Source organism: Cebus imitator, unplaced genomic scaffold (assembly GCF_001604975.1).
Source record: "Cebus imitator isolate Cc_AM_T3 unplaced genomic scaffold, Cebus_imitator-1.0 Scaffold703, whole genome shotgun sequence".
In the NCBI taxonomy this organism is placed as follows: domain Eukaryota; kingdom Metazoa; phylum Chordata; class Mammalia; order Primates; family Cebidae; genus Cebus; species Cebus imitator.
The window spans coordinates 218177-239854 of NW_016108018.1; the positions used below are offsets into that span (position 1 = coordinate 218177).

Here is a 21678-nt window from a genome sequence, read left to right on the forward strand (position 1 = left end):
CCTCTAAAAACAGCGTCATCCTGTGGGACCGGGACCTCTAAAACAGCGTCATCCTGGGAGCCAGGACCTCTAAAACAGCGTCATCCTGGGGGACCGGGACCTCTAAAACAGCGTCATCCTGGGGGACCGGGACCTCTAAAACAGCATCATCCTGGGGAGCCACCAGCTCTGGAAATTTTCATGCATTTGTTTGAAGATCCTGTGTGCTCCATAGGAAGTCAGACGTGCCACTTGCTACGCTCGTTCCCTGGTGAGGACGTGTCTTACCGTGTGGCGAGCTTGTGGCAGACGACCCCAGTGTCCGTGATGACCTCACTCAGCCGCAGCTCCAGGTGGACTTTGCCCTGCAAGGCACAGGTCGGGGTGTCAGGGGCTGTGCAGTCCAGGGAACGCCCAGAAGTGGCTCTGCGCTGCCCCTGCCGAGGGCACATCCAGCCCCTCTGCTCCACCCCCCGGGATGCAGTCTCCAGGCTGTGGCCTTCTTTCAGGAGAGCTGACTGCCTGACCACTCGGCCCTATGTGGCTGCCTGGGTTCCCGGCTCTAGGCTGAAAGCAGGCCACTGCCTCAGAACTGAGGGGTCCAACTGTGTGAGAGATGGTCATTCAGTGAAGCTGCCCAAACACACTGGCACTGCAGGCTGCTTCTGCATGTCTGTCGGGGCAAGGCAGAGGGAAGCACAGCCGTCTCCCGAGCAGGGGCCACCACCTGCCTTTACATTCCCTCTGCAAGGCTGATGGAGGCCCGCTGCAACCTCAGAGAGCTCACGCAGAGAGCAAGGCTCACGGGGGCTCCCAGCAGAGCAGACAGCAAGGCCACCCTGAGGGTCCTCCTGTCTGTCTCTATGTGCCACTGTATGTGCGGTTGTGTGTGCCCGTCTGTACGTGCCGCTGTAAGTGCATGCCTGTCTGTGTGTGCCACTGTGTGTGCCCGTCTATCTGTGTGTGCCTCTGTGTGTGCTGCTGTGTGTGCATGCCTGTGTGCATGTCTGTGCATCCCACTGTGTGTGTGTGTGCCCGTCTGTGTGTGCTGCTGTGTGTGCCTGTGTGTGCCAGTCTGTGTGTGCTGCTGTGTGTGCCTGTGTGTGCCACTGTGTGTGCCTGTTGGTGTGTGCCTGTGTGTGCTCATCTGTCTGTGCATGCAGCTGTGTGTCTGTCTGTACACGCCGCTGTGTGTGCCTGTCTATGTGGCTGGGTGTACCTGTCTGTGCATGCTGCTGTGTGTACCTGAGTATGCAGCTGTGTGCACCTGTCTGTGTATGTGGCTGTGTGTACCTATATGTGTGTGCCACTGTGTACCTGAGTGTGTGGCTGTGTGCGCCTGTCTGTGCATGCAGCTGTGTGTACCTGGGTGTGCTGCTGTGTGTGCCTGTCTGTGCAGTTGTGTGTACCTGTCTGTGCATGCCGCTGTGTGCACCTGAGTATGTGGCTGTGTGTGCCTGTCTGTATGTGCAGCTGTGTGTACCTGTCTGTGCGTGCTGCTGTGTGTATCTGTCTGTGTGTACCTGTCTGAGTGTGTGGCTCTGTGCATTTGTCTGTGTGTGCCGCTGTGCCTGCATTTGCTCCAGTCTGAATGGCACTGAATGGATGGGATAAACACAGACCCATCTATGCATCAGGACCTCTAGCAGGCTCAACCCTGAGCTTCTGCTCCTGAGGCTCCGGCAAGGCCAGGGCCTGTCCCCACCACAGTCCCCATGCCGGCATTTCACTCTGCTGCACAGTGCGTGAGCCCCAGGCATAAGGGCATCTGCAAAGTGTCCTGAGCGCCTGGGGGATGGATGACCCCAGTGTCTGCATGTGCGCCACTTGCTGTGGCCCTGCTGGGCTCCAGCTCTGCCTGCCCATCCGAAGCCACTTGTCAGGGAGCAGACATAATGCCCTCCGCACCTCCAGCCCTCACTGGACATGCGGTGGTGCAGCCCCACGGCACCCCACACTTGACCCAGTGTTTATAGGGAGTATGGAACAGGGTCTGTGGGGCCTCGGCTGCTGTCCTGAGACTCTAGGGCCCAGAGGTTGGGTGTGGCCTTCCCGCCCTGTGGCTCCAACCTCAGAGCAGGTCCTGACGGGCCACAAGGACATTGGGCCGAGAAGGTGGCCACCAATCCCACGCCAGCACTGTGGGCAGGAAAAGCTAGTGCCTAAAATGACAGCAAAGGCTCCGCCAAGACCACAGCTCCTCTTCCCGCGGTGGCCAGAGCTCAGAGCTGAGCAGTGTCGCGTGTGGTCCTCACACCTGCCAGAGGACCCTGCTCTCCATGGGCCACAGGAGTGCCCTTGACACCAAAGACAGGAGAAAGTGCCTGATACAAGAATAACCAAGATTTTCACTGCTTCGTTCCCATTCTCAAAGTAACACCAGGCGCCAACCCCTCCAGGCAGAAGTGTTCAGATTTGCTCTGTTCATGTTTAGGAGCTTCAGAATGAGTGACAACCGCATGGGGGCCGTGGCCCCCAGGAGCAGGCTGCAACCCACACCACCCCTCCGCCCCGTGCTCTCCCGGCTCCCGGTCAGGTCCTGAGGCTGCTCCTGTTCCTGCAGCGGGAATCCCTCCCAACTGGGCGACTGTGCTGCTTCCGTCTTCTGCTGATTCGGGAGTGGGAACAAACAATCCCACCCCTGGAAGGCCCTTTCTCCTTCCAGAAAAGCCAGTGCGTAAATCTACAGGTGCCAGTGCCGGCGGGCTGGACAATACCAGAACATTCAGAGGTTAAACAACACAATTCTAAATCACACGCAGATCAGAGAACACAAGACAAATTTTAAACCCTTCTGGAATAAACAGAAATAAAAGTGTTACTCGTCTAAATTTGTGGGATGCAGTAAGAGCCATGCTCAGGGTGGGGAGAAGCTGGAGTGCCAGCCGCGTAGACTAGAGCAGAAGAGAAATCCAAACACTGACCTGAGCTTAGGGCTGGGAGACTGAGAAAAAATGAGCAAACTAAACACAGAACCGAAGAACAGAAAGCAGCAGTCAGATCAGAAATCAACAGAGAAAAATCAAAGCCAAAGGCAAACTCCTTGAAAGATCAATAAAATTAATAAGCTTCTAACCAGGCTACCAAGAGCAAAAGAGAAAAGTCACAAATTCCCACAGGAAACGAACAAGAGGACCTGGCTGTCGATCCAGCATCAGCCTAGACACTACACTGGGTCCCAGGCACCGCACTCCGGCCAACCCACAGACATGGCAAAAGGCCCAGCATCCACCATGGCTGAGCTCCCAACAATGCTCCTGAGAACCCACAGATGTGGCACAGGGGCTAGTGTCTACCGTGGCTGGGCTTCCAACAATGCTCCTGAGAACCCACAGACGTGGCAAAGGGCCCCAATGTCCACCGTGGCTGAGCTCCTAACAACGCTCCTACTGACCCACAGATGTGGCAAAGGGCCTACTGTCCACTGTGGCTGAGCTCCCGACAATGCTCCTGAGAACTCACAGATGTGGCAAAGTGCCCCAGTGTCCACCATGGCTGGGCTTCCAACAATGCTCCTGAGAACCCACAGATGTGGCACAGGGGCTAGTGTACACCGTGGCTGAGCTCCCGACAATGCTCCTGAGAACTCACAGATGTGGCAAAGTGCCCCAGTGTCCACCATGGCTAGGCTTCCAACAATGCTCCTGAGAACCAACAAATGTGGCACAGGGGCTAGCGTCCACCATGGCTGAGCTCCCGACAATGCTCCAGCTAACCTACAGACGTGGCAAAGGGTCCAGCGTCCACGATGGCTGAGCTCCCGACAATGCTCCTGTGAACCCACAGATACAGCAAAGGGCCCAGCGTCCACGTGGCTGAGCTCCCAACACTCCTGAGAACCCACAGATGTGGCAAAGGGCCCAGCGTCCACAGTGTCTAAACTCCCGACAATGCTCCTGAGAACCCACAGACGTGGTAAAGGGTCCCAGCATCCACCGTGGCTGAGCTCCCAACAACACTCCTGAGAACCCACAGACGTGGTAAAAGGTCCCAGCATCCACCATGGCTAAACTCCTGACAATGCTCCTGAGAACCCACAGACGTGGCAAAGGGCCCAGCGTCCACCGTGGCTGACCTCCCAACCATGCTCCTGAGAACCCACAGACGTGGCAAAGGGCCCAGCGTCCAGCATGGCTGAGCTCCCAACAATGCTCCTGAGAACCACAGACGTGGCAAAGGGCCCAGCGTCCACCATGGCTGAGCTCCTGACAACGCTCCTGTGATCCCAGAGATGTGGTAAAGGGCTCCAGCGTCCACTGTGGCTGAGCTCCCGACAATGCTCCTGAGAACCCACAGACGTGGCAAAGGGCCCAGCATCCACCACGGCTGAGCTACCAACAATGCTCCTACCAACCCACAGACGTGGCAAAGGGCCCCAGCGTCCCCTGTGGCTGAGCTCCTGACAACGCTCCTGTGATCCCACAGATGTGGTAAAGGGCTCCAGCGTCCACTGTGGCTGAGCTCCTGACAATGCTCCTGTGATCCCACAGATGTGGTAAAGGGCCCCAGTGTCCACTGTGGCTGAGTCCTGACAACGCATGGCTGCAGCATCACCAGGTGTCAGCCCTGGGGCCTGGGTGGGTGCTGCCGAGGGGTGTATGGAAACTCTGTACTATGCTCAATTTCCCTGTGAACATAGAACTGCCCCCCAAATAGAGTTTATTATTTTTTAAAAAGCAGCCAGTGGTCCCCATCCATCTTTCTCAGGAAGGCCTTCCCTAGGGAGAGAGTGGCACATGGAACCAGGTCAGGGTCCCAGCCCCACCCACCAGCTACTGTGTCCCCAGCTGAGCCGGCAGCGCCCAGAAAGCAGCCAGGACAGAGGTGCCTCGGAGGCAGGGGCTGCTCCACGCTGCAGAGAGGAGACAAAGTCAGCGGGCAGAAGAGAGGGGGATGTGGAGGCCACGGGGAAGGAAGCCCAGCCTCAGCCCTCTCCTCCTGCAACCCTGGAACGATGTAAAAGCTGGGCCCTTGACTACACACGGTGGCTTTGTTTGCTCAGAAAATCCTTCCAAGAAGATTGTCTGCTGTACAAACATAAAATTCTCAGAGACTGAGAGGGAGGCTGGAATTTCTACCCCAGTCGTTGATTTTGCGGTGCAACTGGATGGCTCCAAAGAGGAAACAGGCAGGTGTCTCTCAGGAGGAAACAGGCAGTGTCTCTTGGGTGGACAGGATGGCGGGCCTGGGGTTTGCTGTGATCTCAGATGGGATGGTGGGCCTGGGGTTTGCTGTGACCTTGGAAGGGAGGGTGGGCTCAGGGTTTGTTGTGATCTCTGGCAGATGCTGGGCCCAGGGTTTGCTGTGATCTCAGATGGGACGGCAGGCCCAGGGGTTGCTGTGATCTTGGACAGGATATTGGGCTTGGGGGCCGCTGTGATCTCCAGCGGATGGTGGGCTCAGGGTTTGCTGTGATCTCTTGCAGGGCTGTGCTATTTTCTGGATATGTCACAGATGCACTTTGATACCCGGTTTATTAACAGAGCTCAGTGACCCTCAGGTGCCCGGATCACCATGGATCCCCTGCTGCACAGGTGGTGCCCCTGCTGGCATCTCACGCTGACATCTTCCTGCTTAGGGAAGGGTCAGAGAGGATAACTGCATAATAAAGTGATTTAACAGATCTTCCAACCGCATCCCTTTCAGAAGGAGGCAAGAAAGGTTTAATTGTGTTTTCCCCATTTCTGTGACTCGCTGGTCTTGCCCATGGGCTGGTTCTGAGTCACTCGCTGTTTGATAGAGGACTTTTCCTGGGAGTTATAGAGCGGAAAGACTCAAAGAGCCACATGGCCACTCCCTGCCTTCCTGAAAACAGTCACTGTGACATCTCACAATGAAACGGCAGCTTCTGAGATTGGAATTGCGGTTTTGTCACTGTTGTTGTTGTTTTGAGATGGAGTTTCACTCTTGCTGCCCAGGCTGGAGTGAAATGGCACGATCTTGGCTCACCACAACGCCTGCCTTCCGGGTTCAAGCAATTCTCCTGCCTCAGCCTCTGGAGTAGCTGAGATTACAGGCACACACCACCATGCCTGGCTAATTTTGTATTTTTTCAGGGTTTCTCCATGTTGGCTAGGCTGGTCTCAAACTCCCAATCTCAGGCAATCATCTGCCCACCTTGGCCTCCCAAAGTGTTGGGATTATAGGCATGAGCCACCACGCCCAGCCTGGAGTTGCAGTTTTAAAGGTTGGGTGGAGGCCAGTGGGACTGCTGCTCCCTGTCCAGCCACGTTTAGGGTAGCCTCGGGGCTGACTCCATCAGTGAAATGCTCAGGCAGGCAGCACCTGCCTGGGACCAATGGGCATCAGAGAGCACTGACTCTGCCTCCTCCCGACTCCACCTCCTCCCCTGACTCCGCCTCTTTCCCTTTAGACAACAGCTTGCACTGGCCTTCCATAAAGTGCAAATTCCCGGGAGACGACACCACTGGGTTCAGGATCCTCACGTTCTGGATAGTGAGAGGCAGGCTTGAAGGATGCCAGGCTTGGCCACAGGCACGTGAGCTGTCTTGGGCGTTAATTATGAGATTCCATCAGTTGTGAGATCAACCTGCCACGTTCTTATTTACAGTGTTGTGGAGATGAAACGTCTGAATGCTGATCGTGATAGTGGTTACACAATCTACCCTGTGATGAAGTTGCAATGACTATCACGGCAGCCAAAGGCAGAAGCCCCTCGTGTCCGTGGACAGGTGGCTGGATCGACAGCACGTGCTATGCACCACAGGTCATTCCTCAGCCTCGAAGGAAGGAGGTTCCGAGACCACACAGGCAACCAGGAAGATGTCATCCAGCCTCAAAAAGACCAGCAGGGCAGAGCTCACTCCAATCAGCACAAGGAGTGGCCAGCGTCCGAGACAGGGTGCGATGGGGCTACCGGGCTGCGAGAGGGGGACGGGGGCGTGTGAATAAATCTCTAGCCAGGGGACAGAGGGAACAGAGGATCAGTTTTGCAAGATCAAAGGAGTTCTGGAGGTGAGGCGTGGTGGTGGTTGCACAATATTATCAATATACTTAATACTATGCTGCTGAATTGGACATTAAATGGTTAAAATGGTAAATTTCGTGATGTCTACATTTTAGCCCATAAAAAACTGGAAAAAACAGCAGAGACTATACACACAGAGACACACACAGAGGAACATGTGCCTGTGAGCAGATGAAATCTGAATAACGTCCGTGGACTGCACACGTGTCCACGTCCTGGCTGATGTTGTGCTGGCTACGTACAGTGGTGCCGGGAAGCAGGAGAAGGGAGCACAGCCTTCGTTTTCAGTGCAGGGAGGAGATCTCCCCTCGCCACTCCTGTGTACTGTTTTTGCGCCTTCCTACAAATCCATAACCATTTCAAAATTAAATCAGTTAAAAAAAAAGCAAGAAAGAGGAAAAGCTAAAGCTGCCAATAAAAACAAACTCACAAAACCAAACTTGAATCCGAGGAAAAGGACAAGGCCACGCTCTGCCTGCTGCTCAGAGGCCTCATGACAGAGACCCCAGAATAGAAGTGGCAGGGACCTCACTGAAGTGCAAGCAGGAGCAGCCCAGTCATCAAGCCCTGTCTCCTGGGCAGCGTGTGGGAAACCCGCCTTTCTGCTGGGACGCTGAGGTCCACTGAGCAGGGCGCTGGGGCCCTTGTGCTCCAAGGCTACAAGGACAGTCGCTAGTTCTGCCAGTAATCACAGTCCTTCGCTTTCCACAGCACCTGTGGCTCCCCAGCCAGCGCTCTCCCGGGAAGCAGAGTTAATTAACTGTGGAGCACAATTAGGACACAGTCCCTTGGGGCAAGGCCATCCCTGGGGCCTCTCGGTTCCACTCCCTCATTTCCATCAAGGGCCTCACCCCGTCCCCTGGCTGGGCTCCCGGTCAACCTTATGAATGAACCCTTTGCTGGCCATGGGAGTGGGCACAGCCTGTGACCTTAGTGGATGATAATCTTATCCCAGTGAAGCACAGAGAACCAGGGTTCCCAGAGGACACCAGGCTATCCAGACCTCCGGCCCAAATCTGCCCTGGACCTGCAGGCATGGAGCCCCCCTCCGACCCACAGAGTTGCCTCTGCTGAAGTCTCAGGCAAAGTTCTCATGAGGAATCTATTTTGGGGATTTGTCCAGGACACCAGCCTCCAGGTGTGAAAATGACAGTCACCACTACTGCTCCACAATGCAGCAGGCACCATCGAGGAGCACATGCATCATTCCCGCATGCTGCACAAAACCCACTTCACAGATGGGGAAACTGAGGCCTGCAGAGGATGTCGGCAGCAAACAGATGAGGGAGCTGGCCCTGAGCCTGCTGCCTGTGTTGGGACCCTACACTTAGACACTCACTGTGGTCCCAGCTGAGGACCCACCCAGGAAACCCTCCACATCCCAGGTCACACCGCCATGCTGCTTGCTCGTGGCCTTTGCAGCTGCTCTGTATCACGGACCAGGGCTCAGAGTGACCCCACAGGAGCTGGTGTAGGCTTGGGCTCAGACAGGCTGACCCCCACTGCTCTCTCTTACAGGCAAGCGTGGAGCTGCCACAGCTGGGCACAGTGCATCCCCGAGCAGCCATGAACACAGGGGTCTGGGACACCAGCCCCAGCACCGGAGCCCCTAGTCTTGCATGGGGAGGTGGGGCAAGCTCCTCCCGCTGCATGGGGCAGGGCCAGCCCCAGTGGGCACATGACCCCGGAAAGCCAGGGTGAGCCCCGGCTGCTTCCAACAATGGACACTTGGGAAACCAGCGTGCTCTTTCAGCTCAGACCCCTCTTGGTGCCGAGTGCTGGGGTGCAGCCCACCCAGCGAGCCGTGGGGAAGCGGAGGTCTCAGTGGGCTGACGCTGGCTTGGCCCTTCCTCACCTGTGTTTTCTCTTCGCCCTCAGTTATGCGTTCCTGTCCTTTCCCACTGTGTGTGGAAAGGCATGTGTATGCACCTGTATGAGCTACAGCTTGGAACACACGTGTACCTACATGTTACGGCTGCCTCGACTGTGCACGATGAAGGGTAGCAGCAGCCAAAGGGGAATCCACGAGCCGAGCCCGTGCGTACTCTGAGCACACACTGGCCAACACACACAGCGTTCTTGGTGTTACTGCCTGTTAAGGCCACAGCCCGTATCCACGTCTGCAACCACAGGTGGGGCTGACCCAGGCGGCACTGAGGGTCTCACCTGCACTTCTGAGTCGGCGTCCACGTGCTGCAGCTGGAACCAGGTGTCCCTGTTGTGATACTTCTGCAAGTCCTCCTTCTGAATGGCCACCTTCCCTGAAACACAAGCAGGGCATAGCCTTCACCGCGGGAACAGGCCCCAGGACCAGGGTGCCTGTGAGCAGAGGTCAGTCCGTCATCACTGTAGCTTATTTCCCACAGTTTCATTCAGAATGGGACACCAGCCTGACATGGGGCTCACACCTGTAATCCCCACACTCGGGGGGCCCAGGCTGGAGGGTCACTCGAGACCAGCCTGGGCAATATGGCAAAGCCTCATCTCTACAAAAAAATTTAAAAACAAAAGAATTAGCCAGGCATGGTGGCACTGTGTCTCTAAAAATTAATATTAAAAAATCAAAACTAAATCATCAAAACGCTCAGGTGAAGGGGTAAGTCTACACTGTCTCCCTTCAAGTAAGGCATTCAGGAGGCTTTGCAGTGAAGGCACGAACGTCACGCTCCATCAGCAATGTGCACCTCACTTTCACCGTGGTCCACAGCCAGTTCTCATGGGGAGAGGCACATCAGAGCTGGTTGGGTGCGGAAGAGCCCCGTTCTCACAAATCAACATCTCATGTCTCACACACCACCAAGGCAGTGGCATCGCATCATGAGAGAGACTATGAGCTACAGCTTGGAGCACACGTGTGCCTACATTTTGCTAACAGTGTGTGTGGACAGGCACGTGTGTGCAGCTGTACGAGCTACAGCCTGGAACACATGTGTGTCTACATTTAGCTTAGTGTGTGTGGACAGGCATGTGTGTGCACCTGTATGAGCTATAGCTTGGAACACGTGTGCCTACATTTAGTTTACAGTGTGTGTGGACAGGCATGGGTGTGTGCAGCTGTATGAACTACAGCTTGGACACAAGTGTCTACATTTAGCTTACAGTGTGGGTGGACAGGCGTGTGTGTGCAGCTGTATGAGCTACAGCTTGGACACACATGTGTCTACATTTAGCTTACAGTGTGGGTGGACAGGCGTGTGTGTGCAGCTGTATGAGCTACAGCTTGGACACACATGTGTCTACATTTAGTTTACAGCGTGTGTGGACAGGCGTGTGGGTACACCTGTACGAACTACAGCTTGGAACACATATGTGTCTACATTTAGCTTACTGTGTGTGTATGCACACGTGTGTGTGTACATGTACACACTACAGCTTGGAACACGTGTGCCTACATTTATATTACAGTGCGTGTGGACAGGCATGTGTGTGCACCTGTACGAGCTAAAGCTTGGAACACACGCGTGTCTATGTTTAGCTTACAGTCTGTGTGGACAGGCATGTGTGTGCACCCATATGAATTGAATCCAAGCCTCTAAAGTGTGATCCATAAGCTGTCCACTGGGACCCCTGGAAAGCCTGGAAGTGCAGATTCCTGGCTGTCCCCAGACAGAGGAGGACAGGCGCCCTGGTGTGGGCCGGAATCGGCACCATCACAGGCCCAAGGGCACATGTGGGGCCCCAAAGTCTGGTGATGTCCACTCTAAACAGTTTCCTGTACCTTAAACAGGCTTGGTACTTTGGGGTAGACTTTCAATGAAAATACATATCAGGATATATTTGTATGATATCGTTTACGTAGCATGGATTTATATGTGTAAATACACATCTGTAACCATCATTACCTGCTTATATATTCACCTCATTCCGGAACCATACTCATGGGGGGGCAAATGCGTCCCCCTCCCATCCCGGGCAGGACAGGGCTTGTCAGGCGCTGGCCACTCAGCTGTCTTCCATCCAGCATCCCCTCAAGGCCCCACCATGCCATGCCTCCCACTGACCTCCGTGCATCGTGGACTGCGCCACCCACGCGGTGAACACCCACACAGCACGGGAACCTCTGCTGACAGATGCATGCAAACTCCCAGGGAGTCACGCGCGCAGGATGTCCAAGCTCCTGTGGAGCGCGTGCGAGGGCAGAGTGAGGAAGGAAACGGTGGTGACTCCTTACATTTTTGTTCTGCACCCCACAGACACAACGCCCTGCTAAGGATCCTGGCCCAGCCACCAAAGCGAGAAGCTCTGGGTCCCCGCAGACCCCGGTTCCACCGCAGCATCCATGGCTGCAGGGTCTGAACATGCCAAGCATGGCCGGGGCTCCCGGGAGCGGCCTGGGCCTCTGGCTGGCCACCCTGCCTCACACCAGGACAGCGCAGCCCAGCCCCAGTTCTCTCCTCCAAGGAAGATTGTTTTATATTTCCGTGTCTCAGAAAACCTCCACAGGAACCCCTCTGAACAACCCAGCCTGGCATCTGGCAGCCTCATGCTTTGGCTTGTCCCTCTGTCAAGCCTCAGTAAATTTGGGAACACTCCACTACCCGCCTCTCACAGGCTCTATCTCAGTCGGTCCAGTGGCAACCCTGGAGGTACAGGTCCCACTCTGCACACCCCACAGATGAGCCGGCCGGGCCTGCAGAGAGAGGGGGCTCCATCGCCACTGTCCTTCTAGTGCTCCTTCTTCCGTGAGGCCCCACCCTGCGAGGCCCCTGGGATGCATTTTCCCTCAGGAGCTCCTCTGCCCCGCAGGCTCACACACCTGAGACCTCCCAGCCCGACCCATCTGCTCCCTGATGGGTCTCAGAGCCCGTAAGCCTCGGCCGCCAGACCACTCCCTTGTTTGCGGACGTGGTGGGCCTGAGATGCACCCAGCTCAGCACCAGCTCCAGCCCCTGTGAGACAGCACAGGGTCAGCCACATGATGGGAGCACACAAGGCCACAGGACGTGGTGGGAGTGCAGAAGGTGGACATAGGCATGAAGATGCTTTCCAAGTACCCAAAGGACAGACGCAGAATCAGGGCAACCTGCCTCCAGGTGCTGCAAGCGCCTGCCAGCACCTTCATTTCATGCTCTCAGGGTAATGGCTGCACCTCACACGGCCCACCCTGAAAAGAAGCCCTGGGGACGGCCCCCGGAAGAAGCCCCTTCCCAGCCACCAACAGCTCCAGGACCCCACTCACAGTCAGAGCTGGACCCCCTTCCCAGCCAACAACAGCTCCGGGACCCCACTCAGCCAGGGCGGGACCCCATTCCCAGGCAACAACAGCTCCGGGACCCCACTCACAGTCAGGGCCGGACCCCCTTCCCAGGCAACAACAGCTCCGGGACCCCACTCACAGCCAAGGCGGGACCCCCTCCCCAGCCAACAACAGCTCCGGGACCCCACTCACAGCCAAGGCGGGATCCCCTTCCCAGCCAACAACAGCTCCGGGACCCCACTCACAGCCAGGGCGGGACCCCCTTCCCAGGCAACAACAGCTCCAGGACCCCCACTCACAGTCACGGCAGGAGCCCCTTCCCAGCCACCAACAGCTCCAGGATCCCACTCACAGCCAGGGCGGGAGCCCCTTCCCAGCCAACAACAGCTCCGGGACTCCATTCACAGCCAGGGCGGGACCCCCTTCCCAGCCAACAACAGCTGTAGGACCCCACTCACAGCCAGGACCGGAGCCCCTTCCCAGCCAATGGAAGCTCCAGGACCCACTGCTCACAGTCAGGACCAGCCAGTTCCACAACCACCCGGATGTGGACGCAGCACACAGGCACTCACAGGTTTGCAGGATTGGCCGGTGATCTTGTTGGCACAGCTCTTGCCACGCAGACATGCACAGACCATCTAGAGCTTCATGGGACACTGAAACCACTGAGGACAGGCGACAGCCAAGGCAAGAACGATTGGGGGGGGCAGGTGCAGAAAACGGGCTTTGGCACATGCGGGAGAAGAGCGCCAGGGAAGCTCAGAGAGACCCAATGACACAGCACATGGATTCCCTCCAGTGGCACAGACCACAAGGATGGATGCCAGCCAGGACTCGGCTCCGCCCTAACATCTGGACCCCTGCGCCCCCCCACCCTCCCACCACTGCCCCTGGGAGGACGCCTGTGACTTCTTTACCCCCTGCCTGGCCCAATGCACCCCCCGCCCTCCCACTGCCAGCCCTTGGCAGGTGCCTTGACTTCTCTGCCCCTCCTTGCTCACTGTGTCCCTCGCCCTCCCACCAGCAGGCCTGGGCGGGTGGCCTTGACTTCAAGGGCCCTGAGTGGGGGCTCTGTCCCTCTTCTGACGTCGGCTGCATGGCTCTTGTGAAACCTCCCCTTTCCCCCACAACGTGAATATCGGTTTTCAGTCTCATGGGAAAAAAAAGCCACATGAAAGCAAAAACTTCTTAAAACGGAGTTAGGCAACATATTTCAGTGAAAGGGATAAAGAAACCTTCAGACCCAAGCTCCTTCTGCTGGACAGTCTGAAGTTTTAAATACTTGCAATGTCATTGTGTCTTCACATTTTTATGAGCTGCAACTGGGGCAGAAAGAAGTCACATATTTAATGTTGGTAAGAATCTTGTAACTCGCATGATTACAAGGCTTTTATTTTTGGAAGTACTTCACTTAATTTTTTAATAGGTAACACAGAAGGAGAACAAAATCCACGACATTCAAAAGGACTTAAAATCCCTTCGAGAAGGAATCCCTGCCCTGCCACCTCACTCCCGACATGGGGTCACCACTGTCACCAGCCCCCAACCTCTCCTTCTAGAGTTGGCCACATTCAACAACGAAGCCACATGGACATTTTAAGCATGTCTGTGTCTCTGGACACTGCCCTGAGAGAAGGCTGGATCTAGAAGCCACAGCACCTATTTAAATGTTTTTGATGTACCTAATCCACAAGGTTGTCCTGATCTATTTGAGTCACACCAAAAAGTTTGCTGAACACTCTGGGCCTCCCCTCTCACTTGGGCAAAGGTGGTGGTCTTCTACCATGAGATGCCGGAGGGTCACTTTCTTTTGCTCCATCTGTGCTGGCCAGGCCCATTCAGAAAGGAGGAGCCAGTGGTCTGAAGGGCACGAGACAGGGGGCCAGATGCAGAGGGACCAGAGTAAAAAGCAGCCACAGGACACAACCATGCAAGAGCCACCCGAGACAGGGAATGTAGCCAAGACGCACACATCACACTCTGACCCCACCTGTGTCCCAGCCAGGGCCACGAGGCAAAAAACAAAGGCCATACAGATTCCAAAAACAGAAATAAAATTCTTTATTCATAGAATGTACAAAAAAAAAAAACCTACAAGCAAAGTTAATACACCTAATTAGTGTGTTTAGCAAGAACTGAGAATACAAAGTCAATATGCAGATATCAACTGCGTTTGCACATACAAGCAATGTCATGAAGATTAAACAGAATGAGCAACACTCACAAAATTACACTTTTGTGGCTGGTACTTTTGATGGACCACCTAAGAAATCTTTGACCGCTCCGCTAAACACATAAAACATAGAGAAATAAATGTTTTTAAATGTGAAAATGTGTAGGCTGAAAAACACAAAACACTGATGAGAGAAATGTAAAAGACCTAAGCACACAGAAAGATATACCATGTCCATGGATTTGAAGACTCAATTTTGTTAAGATGGCAGTTCTCCCCAAATTAATCTACAGATCAATGTAATCTCAATCAAGATTCCTGAGGGACTATTTTGGAAATGGAGAAGCTCATTCAAAAATGCATATGGCAATTCAAAGGGTCTAGAATAGCAAAACAAGTTTAAACAAAAACAAATTTGATGATCTCACACTACAACGTAAGACCTGCTATGAAGCTACGGTGATCAAAACTACGTGGTACTGACACAAGGACAGGTGGGTCACTATGACGCAGGGCAGGCGAGCTCCAAACTGGGGCTTAGACTCAGAGGATCTGTAGCTTCACCAGGAAAGAATTCAAGAACTAGCTGGTGGTGGAAGAAAACGGTTCTATGGAGGTGGCAGTGTGACAGCTTGGAAACCACTCCTGCAGAGCAGAGCCCCCCACAGGCGGTGAGTTGAGAGTGACAGCTCCAGGCAGTCCTGCAGTTATATGTATGCCCACTTTTAACTATATGTCAATCAAGGGACAGATTATGAAGAAACTTCTGGAGAAACAGTGGTAACTTCTGAGACACTGGGTTGTTCCTAAGGAAAAGGGTGGTAAACTCCAGGCATTGCCATGGCAATGGTAAGCTGACATGGCACACTGGTGGGCATGTCTGATGGAAAGCTGCTTCCACCCATCCCTGTCTTAGCTAGTCCTCAATTTGGTCCGGTGTCAGAGCCCCGCCTCCTACCTCACACGGAACAGAATGTTGAAGCCAGAAACAGCACACACAGTGCAGACAACTAAGCTGTAAATGTACCAAAGTCACCAACAGAGGAAGAGTTGTCTTTCAACCAAGAGTGCTGGAACAAACAGACATCTACATGGAAAAAACTGAACCCCAATCCTTTTTTTTTTGCGCCATAAGTGAAAATTAGCTTGAAATAGATTATGGAACTAAACGTAAAAGCTAAAAGCACATGCTTTCCAGGAGAAAACTGCCACAACCGTGGGACAGGCAAGACTTTCTTAGATACGACACACAGGTACAAATCATATAAGAAAAAATATGATAAACTAGACCATCAAAATTAAAAGCTTCAGCTCTTCAAATGGCAAGAAAATGAAATACAAGCCACAGACTGGAAGAAAATGTTTGCAAAACACACTTGTGATGCACTTGTATCAAGAATATAGAGAACTTTACAAACTCAGTAACAAGAAGACAACCCAATTAAAAGGGCAAAAGATTTGAACAATTTACCAAAGAAGGGATAGAGCAGTCAATGAGCCCATGAAAAGGTTCTCAACGTCACTCTTCACAGACATGCGATAAAACCACAGTGAGACAGTGCACACCTATGGGAGTGGAAACATTAACCGGAGAATAAAAACTCACAAACCTAAGGGCTGGGCAGGATGCGAAACACCTTGTGCTGAGAACGCGGAGTGCGCGGAGTGGGGTGGCCATCTGGGGACACAGTTGGGTAGTTTCCAGTCACAGTAAACACACTGTACAGTGGGCCCAGCAACGTCACTCCCAGGTATTTACCCCAGAGTAAGAAGCAGAAACAGGTGTCCACACAAAGACCGATAAATGTTTGCAGCGGCTTTGTTCATAATTGCTGAGGATCAGACACCATCTAGTGAGCGACGAGGCCACTGAGGTGCATCTGTATGATGGAAACCCATGGGCAGCAGGAGGGGCGACCTGGCTCACAGCTGCACGGCGCGGGGCCAGTGCGGTGGCAGAGGGCGGCCCCTCCAAGGATTGACTCATGTGGCCTCCTGGGAAAGGCAAAACTGTGCAAACAGGCTCCAGAGCTGTGGCTGCCAGGCGCTGTGGGTCAGGGTAGAAATCCACCCCCAAGGGGCCCAAAGGAGCATTCTGGGCTGTGGGAATGCACCTTAGCTGTGGTGCTGTCTACACAGCTGTGTAAACTGGTGAGGCTACACTTAAACAGGTGAATTTACCACATGTCAACTGTAGACCACCTGATTTATACATAACGAATGCAGGTCTCACTGCACCCCACCCCACTGGAAAACCTCAGTGTCCAGAGGCTAGAGGGGCAAACGAAGGAGGATGCAGTGCTACCAGAGCTGGGGCCCAGAGGAAGGTGGAGGCCTAGCAGGAAGAGGAGGGAGGCACCAGGATGGGGGTGGGAGACCCTAGCGCTCCTCACTGACAGGACCAAGCTGGCCCTGGCTTGCTTCCCCGTTTCATGCACCCGAGCTGCCAGGAGCCACAGTTTCTGGTCCCCACTCCATGGGTGCAGGTCCAGCCAACGGAAAGAAACCATGCAGGAGTGCTGGCAGCAGAGTCCAGGCAGAGGTCACCTTCCTGCACCTGGAAACCTGAAGGCGCCTGCACCCTGCGTGTCCTGCAGGCCACGGTGCTGCAGCTGGAGCCCAGCTTCACTGACAGCTCCCTCTGGCAGCAGCACTCTGTGGGCCACAGGACCCGGGGACAGAGGAGGCCAATGGTCACGCCGCCCGACGCCTGCCTACGCTGGACATTTCTTCCTTCCACTCCTGCTCCAAACCTTCCAAACCTGGGAGGTTTCTGACCCACAGTGGTGGAGACCTGACTACAGCTAGTGTTGGCTGGGGAGGGCTGAGGTCAGGGATTTGTTTCCCCAAGTCTCACTCGCTGGGACACTGAATCCCGGCACGGCTTCAGCTGGCTTTCTCGGTTTCAGTCGCTACCCACCCTCCCTTCAGGCTGAAGATGTGCTCCCGACCCCAACCCATGCCCCAGCCCCATAGGAATGTGCCCCTACTTCTTTCTGGCACCTGTCAGTGCTCCCCTCGCTCCTGCACCTGAGCTTGTAACTGAGCACAGCCGTGGCTGCCCCAAGGAAAGCTTGCTAGCAGATGGGGTTTCCTCAGGGCATGGGCGGCTGCTGTGAACAAGGGAACCAGCAGAACCATGCAGCCAGGAAGCCAGTGGCAACTGTGCACTTTCACCCAGAAACTCATTCCCCAGAGCCTGGTGTTTCATTCCTGGTAATAACGTAATTACCAGTCATAACGATAAATCATTACCAGAGAGCCAGACAGCTCCCCATTTTCATGGCTGTAAAAGCCACAGTGAAACATCTAAGTCTAGGTGCCATCATTGGAAAGCCTCCAAGAACCACCAGCAAACACCAACAGAATGATTAATAAACATCTTATTTGGTTACAGTTTCTCTTATTTAAACGTGCAAAAAATCTTAAATTTCTTTTTCCTTAGTGTTGCCACTCAAAAAATATCTCATTCTTATATGCCTCGGAGAATGAATCAAGTCCCTGTTGATTCTCGTGTATAAACAGAGCCGGTGATGAGAGCTGACACGGCACATTCACACCTCGGTTCACCTCGATTCACGTGTGGCACCCAGCACAGGCTGAGCCCCGTCAGATACACCATTAGTATCTGCTGAAGGATCTGGGTTCCATACCACCTTTCTTCTGGGAATAGCTGGCGAATGCTGAGAACTCAGGAGTGAGACACAGGCCTGCTCTGCAGGACCACGGGCTCCAAGAAGCTGTCCAGTGGACGCAGTACAATAGGCAAAAGTACCACGACCAGCGAGCAGGAAAGGGGAGGTAGGCCACAGAGGGCAGCCCAGCCACGCTGTGGGGTCTGAGGCCACAGAGAGCAGCCCAGCCATGCCACGGGGTCTGAGGCCATCTCCTGCAATGAGTCCTGAGGTGGGCATGGCAGGATATGCAGATGGAGGGGAAGGTGCCTGAGGAGGGGGGTGCAGAGCAGCTGCGCTCGAAGGCAGGAGGGAGAGCTGCCAGCCACCAGCCCTGGAGCCAACGCCCCATGTAGAGGGAGATGAAGAAGGAGCCCTTCCCCAGTGCCCAAAGAGCTCAAATGTAACACAAAGCTACAGGCCTAAGGGCCTCCCAGGCAGATGCTGAGCAGCAGAGTGTGGGGATCACGCTGGACCCTCAAGCCCATCTCACCAACGAGGCTGCACGAGGCCCAGCTCAGCAAGACCCTGAACAGGGCCAGGTGCTCACTGTACTCAGGAGTGCAAACATCTCCTGCAATTGCATTTCAGGGCCAGGGTGTCCGCTGCAGAAGCACCCAGCATGGTGTTCCTGCTCAAAATGAAGTGAAATCATCTGAGATCCGTGTGGCCCCATGTATCTTCTAAACAAACTATGGAGACTTGTATGAAAAGCAGAGTGGTTTCTAAGAATCATCAACTGGGCACAGTGAATAACTGTGCCAAAAATGTCCATGTCCTGATCCCTGCAACAGTGAGGGCCATAGCACTCCACGGGCCTTATCGACGTCACATGAGGGCCTGCCCAGCCCCAAGGGCCTCCGGGTCCACAGCCACCACCCAGCCAGGCCGTCTCAACGCCAGGCACTGGGCAAGACCGGTCAGGCTAGCGTCTCTCTCCTTGCCTCTGCTGGGGACTGTGGTCGAGCCCGGGACACAGCGGCGTGCAGACCGGCATCAGCTGGGTACCTGCTGAGCAGTGTCACTCACACCCTCTCTCTCACAATGTCCTGCAGGCATGTACCAGCTGCCAGCCGCCCAGTGGGGACAGGGTGGGCTTTAGGACACGCGGGCTCCCCTTGGAGGAAACTTTGTATGTGCCTCTCATGCTTCCGTGTGCTGAGCACTGGGAACAGACCAGATCACAAACGGTGGACCACAGACGATGAAGAAAGCCCACAGCTGATAGATATAGACAAGCACTGAGAAAAGGGGCAGCCAGTGTGGGGCGCAGTAACCGTGACACAGTGTGAGAAGCCAGTATGAGCAGCGAGCATCAGATGGGTGGCCCCTGGCCCTGCACAGTACCCTCGTCGCCTCGCTGGCCTCCTGCACCCCCGGGCCCTCAGGCTGCCTAGGGCTGAGCTGGGGCCCCCTGGGGGACTCCTCCTCCTGCTCTGTCTCACTCAGCATTCTGGCAGCCATGGAGACAAGCAGCCTGCACCACCTGGGGTCTGGGTTCAGGCCGTGGCAGCCAGTGCACACTGGTTCCCGGGCCACCCGTCCTGGGTGTGAGCAGCAGCCCTCCTCCCCTTCCAGGCTCTCCTGGGATCACAGTGGGAATTAGCCTGATGCCCCAGCCTCCCACACCTGCTGCATGAGCTCCGCTCCTGGCAGGTCCTCCAGCCGCATTTAGGAACAAGGGACTCCCCGAGTGACCTGAAGTCCACTCTGCCGAGAGGACCCATGACTTACAGAATGCCATCTCCCTGTGACCCCATGAGGTCAGGGAGCTTCCCATGAGCTTGCCCCAAGAGCAGCCCACCCCTGTTCCAAACACACCATCTCCTGCAGGTAACGGTATTGCCCTGAAAACCGGGGAAACTGAGGCCACATGCCCCCACTCGCCCTTCCTATGGCCACACCATGGGGACTAAAGTTGGAACAGGGACAGCAGGATGTGGTGAGGACGGAGGGCCCCACGTCCATGCAAAGGTCCCCTTACAGATGCCCTGGGGAAAAGCCCTGGGAAGTCTTCTGGGGAGCATCAGGGATGCTGTGCCCTCGTCTTTAGGAGCCACAGAAGCCTTGCCTGGCACGTCCTATGCTCACTGACCTGAGCCTGGTGTGATGCTCCAGCAGAGACCACAGTGCCCAGCCAGATCCCGAGAGCAGATCAGGAGAGACACCCAGGGCTGCCGTGACCCCGAGGGCTGCCAGGACCCCAGGGCTGCCGTGACCCCAAGGGCTGCCGGGACCCCAGGGCTGCCGGGACCCTGAGAGCTGCAGCAACCTTTCAGCACCATCCAGGCAGGATCTGCACTGAAATGCTAGTACTCCCCCAGCACAGATAGGGCTGGAAAAGGGAAGTAAACGCCCATTCATTACCTACCTATGATGGAATCCCTCCGGAAAACATCTCTATCGAAAATATAGAAGGACAGGTGACGAAAGCTCCGAGGAATTTCACAGTAAAAGTCTTCTCCATAAAAGGGGCTAGAGAGACAGAGAAAAGTGCCAGTTAGAACAAAGGCCACGCTTGCGCCTCACCCTCATGGGCACACATGTGGCACGTGTGGTCTTAAAGTTTCAAACACGCCATGACAACGCCCTGCACTGCGTGGCATGTGTGAGACATGAACCTGCAGCTCCCTGTGGGGTGAAGGGCCTCATGGCTGCTCCCCAGCCTCCGCCTCGAGCCTCCATGCTGCACAGACAAGCTTCTGTAACTGGGCTGCCTGGCAGTGCGGGAAACTCAGAGACCTCCACAGAGACCATGGCCACGACCAGAATGATGTCCTTGGCATGTGCTCAAGTCCAGGCCCCCCTCAGGGCCACTGTATGTTTTGAAGGTACCTGGTGTGGAGCAGCTGGTGGCTCACTTCATGCACTAAACGTAGAACACGCACTCCAGTACCTTACACCGCTTCCCTTCTCCAGAGATCCAGTACAAAGTCCTGACTGCACCGCTGTCCTCGCTCCTGGGCGGAGGGAGGGCCCCACTGCTGACCATGCTTAGAGAGCGCACAGCTGTGGCTGCCCATGCATGAGTCACCCAGAGATACAGCCACCCCACAGATGGAGACTTAAACTGCAACCCCAATTAAGAGGCAGAGGCCAGTGGGCTTTGCCATTCAACAAACCTCCGTTGTCCTGGGCCAGCACGGGTGGGGTTGGGTTCCTCACCACACTGGACCTGTGGGCAATTACCATAGTGCATGCATGGCTACCATCAACTCAGAACCTAACACAAGCCCACTTTCACACACATTTATGCTAAGGTCCAAAGTAGGAAAGTTGTAAATTATTCAAGGAAAACCATTCTGATAGAAAGTGAAGGAAGGTCAATGGTGCTGGGCCAGGTGGGCGTCCACACAGCCACCAGTGGCACAGGCCCCACCCCAACCACACAGGCGTCCACACAGCCACCAAAGGCGCAGGCCCCACCCCAACCACACGGGCGTCCACACAGCCACCAGTGGCTCAGGCCCCACCCCAACCACATGGGCATCCACACAGCCACCAGTGGCACAGGCCCCACCCCAACCACACGGGAGTCCACACAGCCACCAGTGGCGCAGGCCCCACTCCAACCACGTGCAGGAATGGGCTCAGCCCCCATGACCATGTGTAGGGCTACAGCTAACAGCCTCTGAGAAGAAAACAGAGATGAACCTCCACCCTAGAG

The 21678-nt window shown here is 55.1% G+C and overlaps 1 protein-coding gene and 1 long non-coding RNA gene across 4 annotated transcripts in view; both read right to left on the minus strand.

Moving 5' to 3' along the window:
• The window catches only part of RASA3 (RAS p21 protein activator 3), a 133413-nt gene that overhangs the window by 44736 nt on the left and 66999 nt on the right, over positions 1-21678 (minus strand). For all 3 annotated transcript variants that reach the window (XM_017518757.2, XM_037735004.1, XM_017518756.2), the window contains 3 exons: positions 20383-20486; positions 9134-9228; positions 268-344 (listed from right to left, as the gene is read on the minus strand). In XM_017518757.2, the coding sequence (XP_017374246.1) occupies positions 268-344; positions 9134-9228; positions 20383-20486 (276 nt within the window). The remainder of the gene's footprint in view (positions 1-267; positions 345-9133; positions 9229-20382; positions 20487-21678) is intronic.
• LOC119469557 lies at positions 9863-14050 on the minus strand. Its single transcript, XR_005198383.1, has 2 exons — positions 13948-14050; positions 9863-13486 (listed from the first exon to the last, which is right to left on the minus strand). It is a non-coding gene; the product is annotated as an uncharacterized LOC119469557 (long non-coding RNA).